Raw genomic sequence first — 16568 nt, 5'->3', positions numbered from 1 at the left:
TCCAAGGTAGGTCTTGGAAATGAGATATAATTGGGCTGAGGGGGATGGGTTCGAAAAAAGCCTGGTTGCTGAATTTTGGATGATCTGAATGCAGCGCAAAAGATATTCTAGTAGGCCCAAGTAAAGCTAGCTTCCATACGCAATGTCATCAGTGGGTGAAAAACTGTTTAGGGCAGAGAGGAAGGACTAGAGCTATCTTTCGAAGCATTCCAAGTAGGTTGAAAAAGGTCGTAGAAACATGGTTGATCTGGGAGAGGAAAGAGGTTGGTGGTCCACAGTGATCTCAAAATAACCATCTTGTTTTAGATTACCAAGTAGCTTTTATTGAGTGAATAAGAAACTAATAAAAAAAAGCTGGAGAGGAGGGAAATTCCTATACCCGTTCTGTGAGCCACACAGTCGTAGTTCACTCTTGCGTGGATTTGCATATATGTAAATGCGATCCAAATAAATAGATAGGATTAACACCATGGTAGGCCTCTGTGTTGTTCGTCCCATATACTGTGGATTTTTGGGGATGAAATAAAACAAGGTTAACAAAATTCTTCAGTATAACAGATGATGCTGTAATTTTGGTTAATTGGGCAACAATTTTGAAGAAGTTTTATTTTACCAAGCATTAGTGAAAAAAACGTAAGGGTGGGCATATTTTAGGACTTCCTATTGTGGTATGGCGACACAATGTACCCGATTAATCACCTCACATCCTTACCTAACAAGACACAAATATTTGAGATTTAGTTTGATCATCCTTTCAATTTTGGAGCTTAATGGATCATAGAAATGTGTTTCAACTATTTTAAAGATGTGTACTGTATTTGGCTTAAAATGGGAATCTGATACATGATTTGCAGCTATGAGGAATGTTTAGTGGAAGAAGGCTTTGATTGTGGTAAACGATTAGGATTTGGGATTCTGTTACAGGGAGGAAGCTTTAGACTGTGTTTTCGAAAGGTGCCATTTTCAATAGATCAGGCAGTTAATGCAATATATCCATAATTTAAATAATGTGTGGATTAACAGAATAGGAATAAAGGAAGTCTATGATGCTTTGTGAAAGATTGAAATGTTTCATGCACATTTGCTATAATCTGCCAGAATGTCCTTGCTTTGCCAGTTGTGCAACTGCTAAGGTTATATTTGCAAAACACTGAGTTGGAGAGCTGCTTAGCAAAAAATAGACAGAACAGCAAAAAAATAAGTGGAAGCAGAAGAGGTTAAAAGATGGAGGACAACATCAAGACATTTAAAGAGAATGGATAAAAACGTTGTATTGCTTGGTTAACAAAAACCATTGCAAAAGCAGCATTCTAGAAATGAAATAAAACGATTTATGTATGAGTACCATCCCCAAGAAAAAAATAGAGTGCCTGAATTTACAATCCATCGTATTGCAGATAATGCACAACCGCATTCTGTAGTTTTACTAAAAAAACAATGTTTGGATACTGAGACAAGTTGTGATAACAATTAGTAGTGGGCACTGTCATTATGTTTCTTAGGTTTAGTATAAAGGTCAATAATAAATTTAACCCACTTGCCTATCATTACTGTTAAATAATATTTCCTCTGACATCGAGTGATCAACCTGCGAAGATGGAATTTCAAAAAGCGTTGATTTTCTTTGACTTCTGGTCACAAGCACATCGGCAGGCTAATGACTTCCTTATTTAAAAATACACAAATGATAATCTGTTAAGTGTTGGATCTAGCCATCTTTGCCAAAATGTATCAACCTCAAATAGGCAGCTGTGCAGTCTTTAGCATTTTACTTTGGTACCAAAAAACATGGACACAGTCAAATAGGGCTGGAGTATGTAGCATGTGTGCAACTGCAAAACAATATTGATGTGTCATTTGGTGCCTAGATTATGCAGATTCAGATGATTTAGCCCTGAATTGCTTTTCAAACTGATAATTAAAAAAAATATGTGACCCTATCATCCTAGGTCTTGAGTTTTAATCTCACTACACAGACTGCTCAACTAAAGGTTACCTGAAACCCTAATCGTATGCTGCATTTCTTCCTTGAGCAGCAAGTTTTAGGCTGTCCGGGAGAGCATTTGTGAGATGGAATAAATATTCATTTCATTAGCAGCTTTCACAAGAAATACTTGTAATAAGCAAAGCTCCATTCGAAGTTGCAACTGGACAGAAATAGCTGGCTGTTTAAAAATTATGCTGAAAAGATAACATGGTGCCTTGTCAAAGCAATGGTTTGGCTTAGTGGGGTAGGCTTCACTGTCATATGTAAATGTAGGCATGAATTGACCCTAATTACCTCCAATGAAGGTTGTATGCTAGATCTAGCTAATTCCTTAGCAAGTTAAGTCTTTTCAAAAGCTAATGGAGGATGTTTTGGTTGCAGGGAGGCAAGGTGTTTTAGATTAATTCTTCTGTCTTGGAACCAGACCCAAGTATTTATAAGTACTGGTCATTTTTGTTAAATTTCCTGCCAGAAATCAGTACATTCAATTTGAAGATATCAGCTGTCAAGAAATGTTATTGACTGTATTTTCCCAACCCATTCTTAAGCCTTTGAAAACCTACTGCTGCCCTGTCAAACAAGACTGTTACCTACATATTGCAGAATTGACAACTTCTTGTCTCCCCTTTTCGTTGCACACTATCATGTCACACAGCGCTTCCCACATATCTGCTACATAAAGGTTTAAAAGAAGGGGTGCAATGTATTGCAGATTGTAATGTAATTCCAGTTACCACCATAGGGGCCTGAAGGATGGATTACCATACGGCCAATTTCTCCGTATCCGGAGAAATTGTAAATGGCGTAAAGACTATTTCAAGGAAGCAGCCATTCTCTCAAAAAAACTGATCAGCAGAGGCTACCCTAAACGCATTGTCACCCGTGCCTCAAAAAGGGCGTGGTACTGCCACATGGAGGTTCTACTTTCCCCCTCTCCCAAACGTACCAACTCACGCATCCCCTTTGTGTCCACATATAGCCCTTCTAGCAACTTGGTCAGTAGGGTCATCAAAAGAAACTGGCCTTTACTTCGGATCTATGCTCCATTCAAAGAACCCCCTCTGTTCTCCTATAAAAGGGGCAACAACATTGCTGACAAGCTTGTCCACGCCATTACGTGGCCACAAACTGACAAGAGAAATCAAACAGTAGCCTCACTCTGGGGACTGCCACCAATTGTTGGTCACTACAAATGCCAGTCTTGTATAGCATGTCATTTTACACACAACACAAAGGAATTTGTACATGATGGACATACATACAAACTGAATCATTTCACCAACTGCCGTACTTCAAATGTCATCTACGCAATACGTTGCTCTTGTGATTTACTATACATTGGCCAAACAACACAGATGGTAAAAGTACGCATTCTCCAACATCAAAGTCGCATTCGGTGTAATGTAGACACAGCACCCTTGGTCAGTCACTACAAAGAAAAATATCACGCAGAAACCGATCTTATCTGGCAGGTGATTGACTCCTCCAAATTGCCACTCAGGGGTGGTAATCTACAGCTGCTACTTAATAAATGCGAATACAGATGGATTGCACGCTGCAATTCTGTGGAAAAAGGGCTCAACACTCTTGACGAATGGAATACAGTCATTACAGCTACATGAATTCTCCCCCTACTGCTGTAACTTCCTTGAGCTAGTCTTACCACGCATTACTACAACCCCTCCCTCCCCCCCCCCCCCCCCCCCCCTTTTCTTTCAGGCACCGACTATCCTTGATGCCTACTTGTCATTTTTAAACATCTATCATTCCTGCATAATTTGCCTAGTTTTGCCTTTGCTGCATGCAATAGTAATGCCAATATTTGATATGTTATTCACTTTGGATGTACCCTTTGTTAGCCACGTTTTGCTTTTAATGCCTTAAATTGCCCAACTTCATTCCTTATTTATTCTTCTTCTCTCCCCTCGTACAACTCCTTTGTTAAATGGGTCTGATTCGATGAAATTCTGTTTTGCATACCGCTTTATTGCTGCCAGCGATTTGTGTCCATTAATGTACTCAGGAATGTATATACTGACACCTTCTAATGTCTACCGCCAATCCAGTAAGATACCCACTGTGTATTTTTCCGTCACTTATGTTTGCCTCAATTTGTAACTCAATGTTATAATTTAATCGTTCATTTGTCTTTTACGCATTCGCGATATACCCCCTTCCACTTCTCCCTTCCTTTTTCTCCATTTCAAACCCTCGAGTGCATCCTCAAACTCGGAACGCACTCTATTGCCTATACTTGTGGACCCCCCTGGGGTACCTAGCTTATACTATTCTTTCCCCTGTCTAGTTTTTTTCCTTCCTCGTGACCGCCGTCACGTGCCCCACTTCCGGGTCTTTTCTTCCCCTGCGTCCTGTATGCGGCTGCATCGGACGCTTCACTGATCGCCTGGATCACACACAGGTTTCGGTCCTCTCCGGCGGATTGATTGATTCTCAACAAGCCGACAAACTGATTCATTTCTTCCTCCTGGGACGCCTTCTCACAGTAAGTCCCCACCACTCCCTGCCCTCGCTGACCCTTGGTTGTCGTCCCCCCAAAGTGCTGCGGTGTTCTTTACCATCACTACTCGTGTCTTTTCAGAATCTACTTCTCATCCCCCACGCGCCCAGCTCCCGGCCCATTGGACCAACGCCCCCGATTTATTCACGCACTATTGGCCTTCCGCCTGCGCCCCTTTGGATTCTTTACTGGGTAATTATTCCACTAATTCAATTACCCACTGCCCAATTTTACAATTTGTGTACTTCTTCCTCTTACATTCCTCTTCGCCCACAGATTTATACAGCGCCTTCTACTCATTTAAGAGCTACAACCACACATGACGCCCTACCAACTGCTTTTCTACTAGGTAATTTTACTTCTTTCTCAATAATTACTTTTACTGTTCTTATCCCCTGGGACCACTCTGTTTCTGACCACCCCCTTCTCTCCCCCTCTTCTCCATACAAGCACTACCTTCAAATTAATGACCTATTGTCCTGATGATGACCTGAAATCATCCAGGTTGAAACGCTGTCGACTACACAGCCTAGAACTCAGGCGCTCTTGTGGTCAATTCAATTACTTGAATAATCTTTTACAGACAATTTGTATATATACTTGCATTGTTTTTTTGACCACTTTATCTTGCTGTTCACGCTGTATTTTGCACCCTTGTGTCACTGCGCCGTCCACTTCTCACTAGCACGCTCAGTGCCCACCTTGTGTGTTATGGTCATTGTATAAATATATGTACTGTAGTGCTTCCCAACTACTTACAGAATTATATATAATTTGACTTTCTTTACTTCACCCTGACGCTGTGGTCTCCCCTCCTTTGTTCCCCTCCCCACATGTGATTGAATTCACTGCTTGTAAATTGTCCTCTCTTAAATACTCTCCAGTTGAGACATTGTTTTTTGTTGCATACTACGCCCGGTCTCACCTGGGTTAACGGGATGTACTCCTGTTAATTGTTATTTTGCTTATTTTATAGCTCTGACTATAGCTTCCCTTCTAAGCATGCTTAGCTTGAAATTGCACACTTACAAAGTCTTCTTGGGTGTCTTACTTCATTGAGAAAGGCACCCTTGGTAGGATACGGTTTTAATCTTGCAGAAGCTGTCCTAGTAATCTTTTTGTATTTTTTAATGCCCTCTTGTACCACTTACTTGAGTTAGCAGCCAGCCTAGGTAGGTGCGCTGACTGTGTCTGTCGAGTTGCAAAATGTTGTATTATATTCATCTCGAACCAGAATAGCGCTCGATCTACTTCATTATCTGCAAGACCTATGAAATATTATTTTGCTGCAAGGGGCTGTGTCCAAGCTTCATATGTAGTGTTGCTGTCCTGGGGCAACGTGGATGTCAGAGTAAAGGGTATCTGTCCTATGATAGAAAGGTTCACATTTTACCAAAAGTTCCATTTTACTTTTAGTACTTGGGGATTGTGATTTACAGTTGTCAACCTTCTTAATAAACTAACCATTTTGAGGTATACATCTGTATTCTTTATCAGAGGACCTCATTTACATTAGAATGCCCATACTCGTGTGCCCACACTGAAACACAATTAAATGTACAGATAGATTTGAACCAACTTGTTGGAACATATTACAACTGTATTTAAATCACCTACCAAAGGCGGAGAATAACGGTTTTCCCTAAAACGATGCATCTCAGATCAAGTCACACTTGAGGAAATTAGACATTTCTTTAATCACATTTATTGTGGCAAGGATAAGATATCCTGTCTGTAGAGATTTTACTGGCTTCCCTACTGAGAAGAATCACGGTTCAGCTTTTATCCGTCTACATTCTTTGCTGTGACTATTATTGCATTACAGATGGTCTAGGTGATACCTAATGGCTGTCTTTTGTCTAGTAGGGGTGCGTATTGTTTAATTACAGTAGAAGTTTTATTCTCTCTAGTGCTACGAATATCCTCTGCCACCTTTATCGCAATTTGCCCCATTGGGCAAATGACCCAGTCACCCGTGCCTTGTGTTTCCTCCATACCCTGAACACCACAGTAAAGTAGGTTTTTCTAACAAAAAATGTTTGTATTCTGTATAATATGTTACACATATTTGGCTGTGCATTTATTATACATGATGCACATCTTGGTTCTGGTTTAATCTCTAGACCTTTGTCCTGCAGAACTGTGCATGATATCCCAGATGAGGCACAATTAGTTACTGGGGTGTAAAATTAAAAGGACATCTTTATTCGGTCACTGTACCAACATTTCTTCCCGCAGCTATGACTGTTAGTCACTTGGTTATCACAGATCCACAAAGCCCTATTTTGCCTCACTTCAAAATCTCACCTTCATATTCTTTTGCCAGGAGTTTGTCATATGTGCACTTCATTTTCTTGCTGCATTGGACATGAGATGCCATCTCCCCTCAGGTTTTTAGCCCTATTTTTGTTTAACTGGACTGCTATAAAGTGGTCTTATTTTGAAGTAAGCAACAGCTTTGCAACTCTGTTACATTTCTTCCTCTGAAAGAACATCACTTGGAGAGATGTCAAAAGATGTCATCTGTGATTTGGCAGTGAGGATAAGATAAAAGGTGAAAAGATGGACCTGGTAAATTAGATTTTTAAGTTGTTTTTACATTTGACTGATGGAAAGCAAAAAGTCTGAATAGAGAAATGCTGAAAAGGAAAACCACGTAACATAGCAATATTAGGTAAGCTAATCTAGAGATATCTTGTTATGTTCTCAGTTATTTAGGATAGAGTTGGGTTTTGGAGACCTAGGATTAAGCACTTTTTCGACTGAGTGGCTAGTATATTTGAAGAAGTGATACCCCCAACTATTAGTTACAGATAAGTGTGGGCTCATCAAGGCTCCTGCCAGTTGCTTAATGCATAGAGTGGGGAACGCTCTGGGGTTTACTCTGTGGATATAAAAATAAAATGCAATGGATCTGTGGTAGCTGTTTTGAGTAGTGTCTGCACATTAACAACTTTTTTCCTTGCCATTAGTCAGAGCAATTTGAACTAGTTTTTGTGTCATCCACACCATGCTGATAGATTATATGCTTGAATGAAAGAGAGGCTGTGGTTAAGGGTGTGTTTATCTTTGTGCTGCTACACAGTGCAGTATCGTAATGGAATTTGTGTTCCACTTACGATGATCAGTAATTGTGGACGCATGGGATTGTATTTGGAAATAGATTACAAGGGTTTCAAGTCCCACATCCTTGTATCGAAGCTGGAAAGGGCTTTTCGCCCCTATATCTTTTGGAAGCGGTACATTTGTGAAAGAATCAGAAGAAAATGCCTAGACATGCAAACTAAAAATACGCTCTAGGTACATCTATGTGAAGTTAAATTAAAGATCTGGAATTTTGATCAGCATTTTCTTGGTTTATTAACAAGGGCTTAAATTAAATGCTGTGAAAGGTAACATGCAAACTTAATCATTGCTTTTGAAATACAGTCATTGATGCACATTCCTTTTTATTGAAAGGTATTAATGCTTGGCTTTGTCTCAAAAAGTTTAAATGAATTTTCCTTTTGATTAAGCTTATCTGTCCCCATGGACCCAGGCTATGAACGCCTGGCTGCAACTAGTTTCCTGCTTTTGTATCCTATTGCTTGTGACTATGCCCCAGATACTTGCAACACTGCTTGCAGTGCAGACGAAAGCACAAGCTTGGGCTCTCGGGACCTTGTAAGATGTATTTTTATATGTGCTGAGCACACCCTTACCTGCAAATGACTCATCCTTGCTGTTCCACTGGAGAATGTGAAGTGGACTGAGAAATGTAAATTGTATATTTCATCATTTACCATGTTGAAGTTTATTGTCTCCGCTCAAGGTTGACTATATATGAGGTCAATGGATTGCAGATAAAAAAGACTGTTCTGAAATGCTTCCAGCCACACCTTTTGAAAGTGAAATGCTTTGCAAGAGACGTACACCCCTCTAATGACTTGCACTACATGGATTGGTAGTCTTTGAAAACTTCTCCCTTGTCGTGACACACCAAATCTTTTCTTGCCTAGTGTCAGACATGGTTGCGCGTGCCTTTTTCTGCATGAAGCCATATCGTGCTGCAGAGTACTGCCATGATTCTTATGTTCCATATCAACTTCAGACATGGTTTCTTGTCTGATTCCAATCGAGAGACCTCCAGAGTTTAGTTTTTAGGTCTCGGCTAGCGAAGGCTGCGCTTGCGCACTCTCGCTCTCGAGATTTAATGACTTCAGTACGGGGCTTGAACCCGCCCCTCTTCTCCATTGGCTGGCTTCCTAAACGGAAGCCAGCCATTGGAGGAGAGGGGCGTCTGTCCGTTTAAGCCCAGTCTTTTTCGGATTCGGGGGCGTGTTTTTTACTTTCTTTCTCTCCTCTGGAATGTAAACATTCCAGCCAATGGCAAGAGGAGAGAAAGAAAAACACGCCCCCGAATCCGCCGCTGCGTTTCTCCGAGGCATTTCTGCTTGACCTCAGAGAAAGGCAGTGGTGTCCCGGCGTCCGGACGCATTTGTTAATTTCCAATACTTGTCTCAGTTTTTAGGACAAAGGTCACGTCATTCTGCAAAGGAGAATTCTAAACTATTCTCTCCTTTCAACAGGCGCCTCTACAGTCTGAAGTGATTTAAGCTATTATCTGTTTTATTTGAGGCAGCACAGGAGGAGGCTGGCTGTGAGCTCACTGCAGAAGGAAAGACAGAGCGGGTACGAGGACAGGGGGCTCAGGGTGGAGGTCCGGCCACAACTCACATTATATAAACATAGCCTTGTGACATTATTCATGTTGTATAAACGCATATGTGTACATTTTATATACACACACACACTCTATACATTTACCGGGCTACGTAAAAACCGGGACATGCCAGACATGAAAGTACCACGAAAGACTTTAGTCCTACTTTTATGTTGACCTGTCCCGTTTTTACCTTCTCAATGTCGGACCAAGATGCCCTGAGCAGTGCGCGCTCGGGCTATCAGCGCATTGCTATGTTTTGTACAGCTGAACCGATAGTAAGGACAAACAGCAGTCAAACTGAAACGGATCGGCGCTTTTCTGAAACACGTCCAAGGCTTTCATGATCAACCAGGATGACGCGCCTCGCGTATTCTAGAGATTAGGCTGCCAGATGGTTCCGTATTCATGTTGAAGTATGCCCCCCTGTGGCCAATAGGGATAGATGCAGTTATGTTTCTATTTAATTCAGAGTGTTTGAGTCCAATATCCTGAAACATTTCTGCCCTTTAAAATGTAGAACAGCGAATCCAGAATATGTTTAGTCTCGGATTACAAGCATATGAACTCTCTACAGATGGACGTCACAGCACAGGCCAAAGAGCACGACCTCTGAATGATCACAGGACTACAGCATAACTTTAGCATGAGCATGGTTTCACCCACGAGACTTGAGACCGAATTCAGAGGAGGTGGACCACAAGACAGAGCAATGCCAATAGGTCTGGCTTTAGAGGAATGTTGTATGGTAATGTGAAAACCTTGCAAGAAAACAGCATGAGAATGGATATATAGTTATGTTTGAGCAAATAACTGTAGAATAATATTGCTCTAGGTTAAAATGTCAGGTGACAGTTGGACTTTCAAGCCAGACCAAAACATCTTTGTAGGTTCATGACTGCCCTTCCTTCCATCTGTGCTGCTGCTACAGAAAACACATTATCTAGTTATCTGGGACACTTTAACAGCATTACGAAGTCATGCGCGCGACCCCCGAAAATTCAAGCTCAGGCAGCTTGCTGGTCCTCTGTGGGGGTAACATGCTGCTGATGTGTATTCTCGAGTAAACTTTCGGATTTGGAAGTGAAATGGCACCTTCATTTTAGGTGGGCCCTTTATTTGATAATGTTTCTATCCTGGGATGTCACCCATTTTGTTGAATTTCTCTATGCAGTTCGTTTAAGTGTCCTTCAAAGCACTGGCTATGACTGGACAGCCAGCCTGACAAAGCCCCCGTAATCAAATGGCGCGTGGCCAACCCGTGAGCCCGTCCTGTTGCATTGAGTTCTCTTCTCCACCCCCCCCCCCCCCCACCCCCTCAACACCTCCCGAGAAGCAGAAGGACGAGCAGCAATACAAAGGGCAGGATAAGGGCTCCTGTGGGGGCGGGGGGAGGGGCGGCACTGAGAGGAATTGGGGACAGAGCGGGAAAAAAGTCAGTTCGGGAAAACTGTTTTTAAATTTCTTGGCGCCCCTAGCGCCTGTAATATTAATAAATGTAATATTTTAGTCGGGAGAGAAAATCAAAGGAAATGTGGGGTTACGTGAGGCCAGGGGACATGGAATTTGCTCCGCAGAGGGCAGGACACGTCTCAGCAGCTTCCTGATGTTTCAGACCTAACCATACAAAATCCTGAGACCAATGAGTAATCATCATGGCAAACCTAGAGAAAACCTCGACAGCTTCCTTAACTTTCCGTTCTTTTGCGAGGCAGAGAGTAACGACTACGGCAGGAGTGTTCGCTGACCAATCTGTCAATTTTTATTAGTCATTTATTTTTTAAATGCATTATTTTTAGTGATAAATGCAAAGATCTAGAAACAACAGTGCCACTTCTGCTTTGGCTCCCAAGATCAATGTGTATGTGTCTAGATCTATGTGTGTGTGTGTGGTTCTGTATGTGTGTGTGGCTGTGTGTGTGTGTGGCTCTGTGTATGTATGTGTGGCTCTGTGTGTGTGGCTTTGTGTGTGTGTGGCTCTGTGTAAGTGTGGGTGGCTCTGTGTGTGTGTGTGGGAGGCTCTGTGTGTGTGTGTGTGTGTGTGTGTGTGTATGCCTCTGTGTGTGTGTTGCTCTGCGTGGGTGGCTTTTTTTGTAGGTAGCTCTAAGCGTGGGTGGCTCGGTCTGTGTGTGGGTAACTGTGTGTGTAGGTGGCTCTGTGTGGGTGGCTCTATTTGTGTGTGGGTTGCCCTGTGAATAGCTGTGTAGGTGGCTCTGTGTGGGTGGCTCTGTGTGTGTGTGTGGGTGGCTTTGTGTGGGTGGCTCGGTGTGTGGGTGCAAATGCAATAGGTCTCGCATTTGAGAGAGATTAAGCTAATGACATTGTAAATAGCAATGGTGTTTCTTTAAATGTTTTAAAAATAAAAACATAAACTAAAATAATGTCATGAGCAGTGCCAATAGCTCTAACTTTAACAATGCCGAGACCATTGCATTGTAAATGCTTGTTCTATTTGCAGCTGAGTTTTGCCAATTTCTTGGTTTACACTTAAACTATGCACAAACATTTCCACTCCCTCTCCTTCCATTGATTACAGGATTCAAATACTGATTTGCCTCCAATAAATACTATTTAGCTGATCATACATCACATGTACCGGTTTTGAAATTTGAAGGTGTGAACTCGGTTTCATTTTCATTAGATATTAATTCTAGTTTTTTTCCAGCTTTATTTGTGTGCATGAAAGGGATTAGCACATCCCTTCATGTAAGATTTAACCTTTTAAACTTTACTGTCCCTTCCCAATGCTGTAATCCCAATTTGTTTCCTTCAACATTTGTGACCTAATTTAACCACACCCTGCACTGCTCCTGCTTTAAAGCATGCGGTTGCTGCAGTAATAGACATAGCATTTAGGTTTTCTAAACCTTCCCTACGTGAGTATTTCCATACTTATTACCTTCCACTATCCCACATGACTTCCATGATAACGGAGTACACCATGCAAATTGTTGTTACTTTGTGTCGACAGGCGTGTGAATACAATCTCAGTCAGAATCCCAGTAACTAGCTCATTCTGAATTATAACAAGCTCCAGACTATTCTGATCTTGTGTGTTATAGAGTTGCCTATAATTTACGAGCTCAGTTCAGTACCTAGTTTTACCTCTACTTGGTGTCACTACCAGTCTTCCAAACATCGTATTGCCTGTAGCTACACATCTCCATACTGAGGTTGCTGAATATCAAACAATCAATGTCTGCAGGGTGCAGAGTCAAAAGAATAAGCTCCAACAGGTGGAGTGTTTTAAAGATTAGGGATTGCTGTTTTTTTTGTTAAAAGTTAAAAGTGGAAGCAGATTGTACCATAAATCTTCTATATTACTCTGTTCCGCTTCCACATGCCACAAATGAAAAAAGGCAGGATGCCTCCAGGAAAACAAAGCATCTATAAATCAGACTGGGGAGGTAATGGGTAGTTTACGCTATTTGTTGTTCTCCCTGGACCATATTTTGCTGGCCAGAGAAGTTCATTAATCTAATAGAACACCTGAAAATGTCATGTTCATTTTCTTTGCCTGTTAAATGATTTGTAGTGTTTCTAATGGTCCAAATCTGCTCTGCAAGTCGATTGAAAATAAATGCTTGATTTCACTTGTTTTATCAATTTGTTTCTTCCCGCCTCTTATTGTATAGGCTTTGACCTATGAAGAAATCAGCTTGGGTGTTTGGAGTAGGTATATTTCCCTAAGAAAGTTGTAAAACTTTTAACAGCTGAAGAAAGAAGATTGGAGGGCCATGTTGTTCCATTAGCTTTTATCCCGGTTGTTTACAATGTATAGCATACTAAGCTGGTCTGCTTTACTTTTAAAGAAGGTAATAATGTTTTTAATATTGCTAGGGTATTGAAGTCTGCTGGAAGTTTGGAATAGAAACCGTTCAGGGAACAGTTTGTTAAAAGAACACGTAGGACAGTGATTGTTTTGAAGGTGGTCTAAGCCTTTGGCTTGAGGCTTTTTCGATATAACATTGGGATTTTGGGTCTGAGTGGCACAGCTAACAGGTAAAATCTATGGTAAAAAGTGTGGTGCAATGATAATGCCATACAATTGGGTTAAAGCTGGTAGGGTTTCAGCTCTCCTAACTTTGTTCAGTACAAGGGTTTAGCCTGAAATGGCTTTTTCCACAATTTGAGGAACAATACTAAAATACTGAATTCTCCGACCTTTGTTAACCGGTACCGCTGCTGGATGAGTGAGAAAGCTAGCAAAAAGAGTCTGCAAATGGTTGATTGGGGATTTGAGGATCTCTACAAACTTGTGAAACTATAGTCAGATGTTCTTCTCTGAAACACCATAGATGAAAAAGTGAGTCTACAAAATATCTTTTACCCCAGTAGTGCCCTGAAACATTTTACTTGTATCAGTTGTCCAATAGTGTACTGCAATATTTTGCTTACATCTGGTTTCTCTTACCAGGACCGATCTTGTGATTTCATTGAAGATTTAGATGCCAATAAACTGGTCAAGAAAACAAAGAAGCGAATTTGTTTGGTTTTGGACTGCCTATGTGCCCATGATTTCAGTGACAAAACCGCTGATCTGATAAACTTGCAGCATTATGTGATCAAAGAGAAGCGGCTGAGTGAGCGTGAAACTGTGGTTATTTTCTACGATGTGGTACGAGTAGTAGAAGCTTTGCACAAGGTAAGGATCTGTGTTTTCTCCTCTTTATACAAGAATGATGCTGCCATGGATTATATGCCTTGTAGGAATGGCATTATCTGATATATATGCCATAACAATTAATTCCTTCAGTTCTGAACCCCTCTCAAAACCACCTCTTTTCCCCAGAATTCAACACTGAGTGAAGCAAAGCAATGATGGATGTACTTCTGAAATTTCTGATCCAAAGTCTATTATTTGAAACTTGTTTTAGGTATACTTAGTCTAAAAATGGTAAAGCACAGGGTTCAAGCCTTGATCATCTTTTAGAAATGTCTTTTTTTTGCGTTTTGTGGTTTGTTTCTATATGATTCCAGCATATTTGTACATGCTCTTAATGGTGTTCATGTTAAGTTATTTTTCTCCTGGTACAAATATTTGATATTTCCACTTGACCTTTTAACTACCATGCTTCTGCTTTAACCTAAAAGAAGAAAAACACTTCGACTCTCAATTTGTTTTTTGTGGTAAAAAAACCAATGATAGATAATATTGTACGCAACATTGTACCACCCACCCCCGTTGTATCGGTTTTAATATTTTAGAAAAGGATTAAAATGAAACTCAATTAAACGTATCCACCTTATTTAGAAGTCCTTTAAACATTCTCTTGCATCAATTTTGAACCCGGCTTTTCACCTCTAATTAGATAATCCTCTTTCAACACTTTTGCGATATTAACAATGTAAATATTTTTCACAAAAGTGTCTGTCATTTGGCTCAACCAGATGGTAAAAATATGCGAGCTATACTCTCTCTCTGACAAGCTGCATTAGATTGCACATGTAACGAGTGCTGCTGAAAAGATCAAATAGTCCAGTTGATTGCGGATTGGAGTTGTTGCCTTTTCCAGCCACAGGTGATGGCATTTGAGAAACCTAAAACTTATGACAAACTGGGTTTTCAGGTTAGTGGTATGTTATGGTATGATGCATTTCCAGTGTCCTAAGGCTCGGATTTCAATGCAAAAGAGATTGTCAAATCTAGTGCTCACCATCTGAAATTTCTATAGTCAAGATTTACCATTTATTTTATTTTTTGCACGTTGTTGAGCATAAATGTTCATAGTGACTTTTTCTGGTGAAAATATCCGATACGAGACAGCGCGGTGTACATAATAATGTGTTTTTTATATAGAGCACCTGTCCTACTTCTGCTGGTTCCAAGCGCAGATAATAATGTGTTACTTTTGCCCACTGTTGAAAAATGTCAGCATGCGACAGGACTTGTCATAAGGCACATCTATTGTGAGCAGTTGCAAGGACGCAACCTTTTCCACATGCAAGAAACGCTGACTGGCAATACTCCAATTTTGTTGTGTATTTATACAGTTGTTTTTAATCAGTTCACAATCTGTCAACATATACACAAATTACAGGCAAAAAGTGTAATAATGATTCACTGACTTTTAGGTTGCTGAAAGGCTGAGTCAACTTTGTGAGGATTCAATATGTGTTTCGATCATCATCACCGCAGCAATCAGTCACTTCATTGAGCCATCCTCCCAGCTTGTTAATCTTTGGTATAACTTTGTTAAAGCATTCTGTCTTAATAACGTTTCTAGATGGCAGTCCCAACATTTGAGTGGCATTACCACTGCAGGAAAGGCTTTTCCCCCTACCATCAAACTATCTTAAATTGAGGGATGCTATGAGTGGATAAATATGGACTTCGGTTGATGGGTGTTCTTGCACATCTATTTCCTGGAGTGGTCTAGATGTATTCTTGGTTATACCATTGTAAGGATTTAACATTGTTTAAAACAAACATCATCAATGAACACAGTTCGGTGCTTTGCTGTATTTTTTCCAGAAAGATATCCAACTTGCATTTTCCAAAATTGGCACAGCCTGACTGCTAGATAATGTAGGGCTTTCCATTGCTGTACAATTGGTTGATCACACTGAAAGCATACCGTCTATAGTAAATGGAAGGTGATTGGCTAGGAGTAGGGCTGAGCCCTGCAGTAATGAATTCTTTTGTTGAAGGAAAAGACCAGACTGAGTACAAAGTACTGGACAAGTCTGTAATCACAGCATATTCACTTAGGATTCAACTGAAGTTTTGGGCATAGGGGGACAACCTATAATGAGCGCATTTAAACTACTAGGGGAAGCAGCCAAATATAGATAAGAAGGCTTATTCTAGAACAGAAGCTTTGCTGATTTTATGTGCTTGTTTCACTAGTTATTAACTATAGTTGTGATTGTCATTAGGATTGCAAATGAGTTCCCTAATACCTGCAATGTACCTGTTGACTATATGGATAAATTCTGCATTTGTTTCTTTGTGGGAGCATACAACACTCTTCCTCACCTATGACTGCTAGACTCCTCCACAGATTGTCTATATCCTCTCATTATTCCTTTCTGGCTCCAACTTACTGTTTCAGTTCTAAAATACGCAATACCCTAGGCTTTCAAGTGATAGCCCTCATCCATCATTCTGCCTTTGATGTATTTCACATTTTATATAATAAAGGGATGTTATTTTAGGTACATTTACAAAACGTACCTAGCCTATCTGTTTTCTTCACAAAGATGGTGTTTAAACGGACATTACGGATACCTACAGAGCAGTCCAGACTGCCAGACTTTCCCCCATTCTTTTTTTCGAAGTCTGCTGTATTGCCTTCTCTTACTACAACTGTTGCTCATACGCATCATTTCACAAGATACATTATTTTGGAAAAGGCTGC

At 40.6% G+C, this 16568-nt stretch overlaps 1 protein-coding gene across 1 annotated transcript in view; it reads left to right on the top strand.

Moving 5' to 3' along the window:
• STK40 (serine/threonine kinase 40) overlaps nucleotides 1-16568 on the top strand; it is a 353634-nt gene that overhangs the window by 201414 nt on the left and 135652 nt on the right. The window contains exon 6 of the mRNA XM_085647845.1: nucleotides 13625-13852. Within this exon, the coding sequence (XP_085503971.1) occupies nucleotides 13625-13852 (228 nt within the window). The remainder of the gene's footprint in view (nucleotides 1-13624; nucleotides 13853-16568) is intronic.

This window comes from Triturus cristatus, chromosome 3_2 (assembly GCF_964204655.1).
Source record: "Triturus cristatus chromosome 3_2, aTriCri1.1, whole genome shotgun sequence".
NCBI classification, from domain to species: domain Eukaryota; kingdom Metazoa; phylum Chordata; class Amphibia; order Caudata; family Salamandridae; genus Triturus; species Triturus cristatus.
This window is presented reverse-complemented; position numbering and strand designations above follow the sequence as displayed.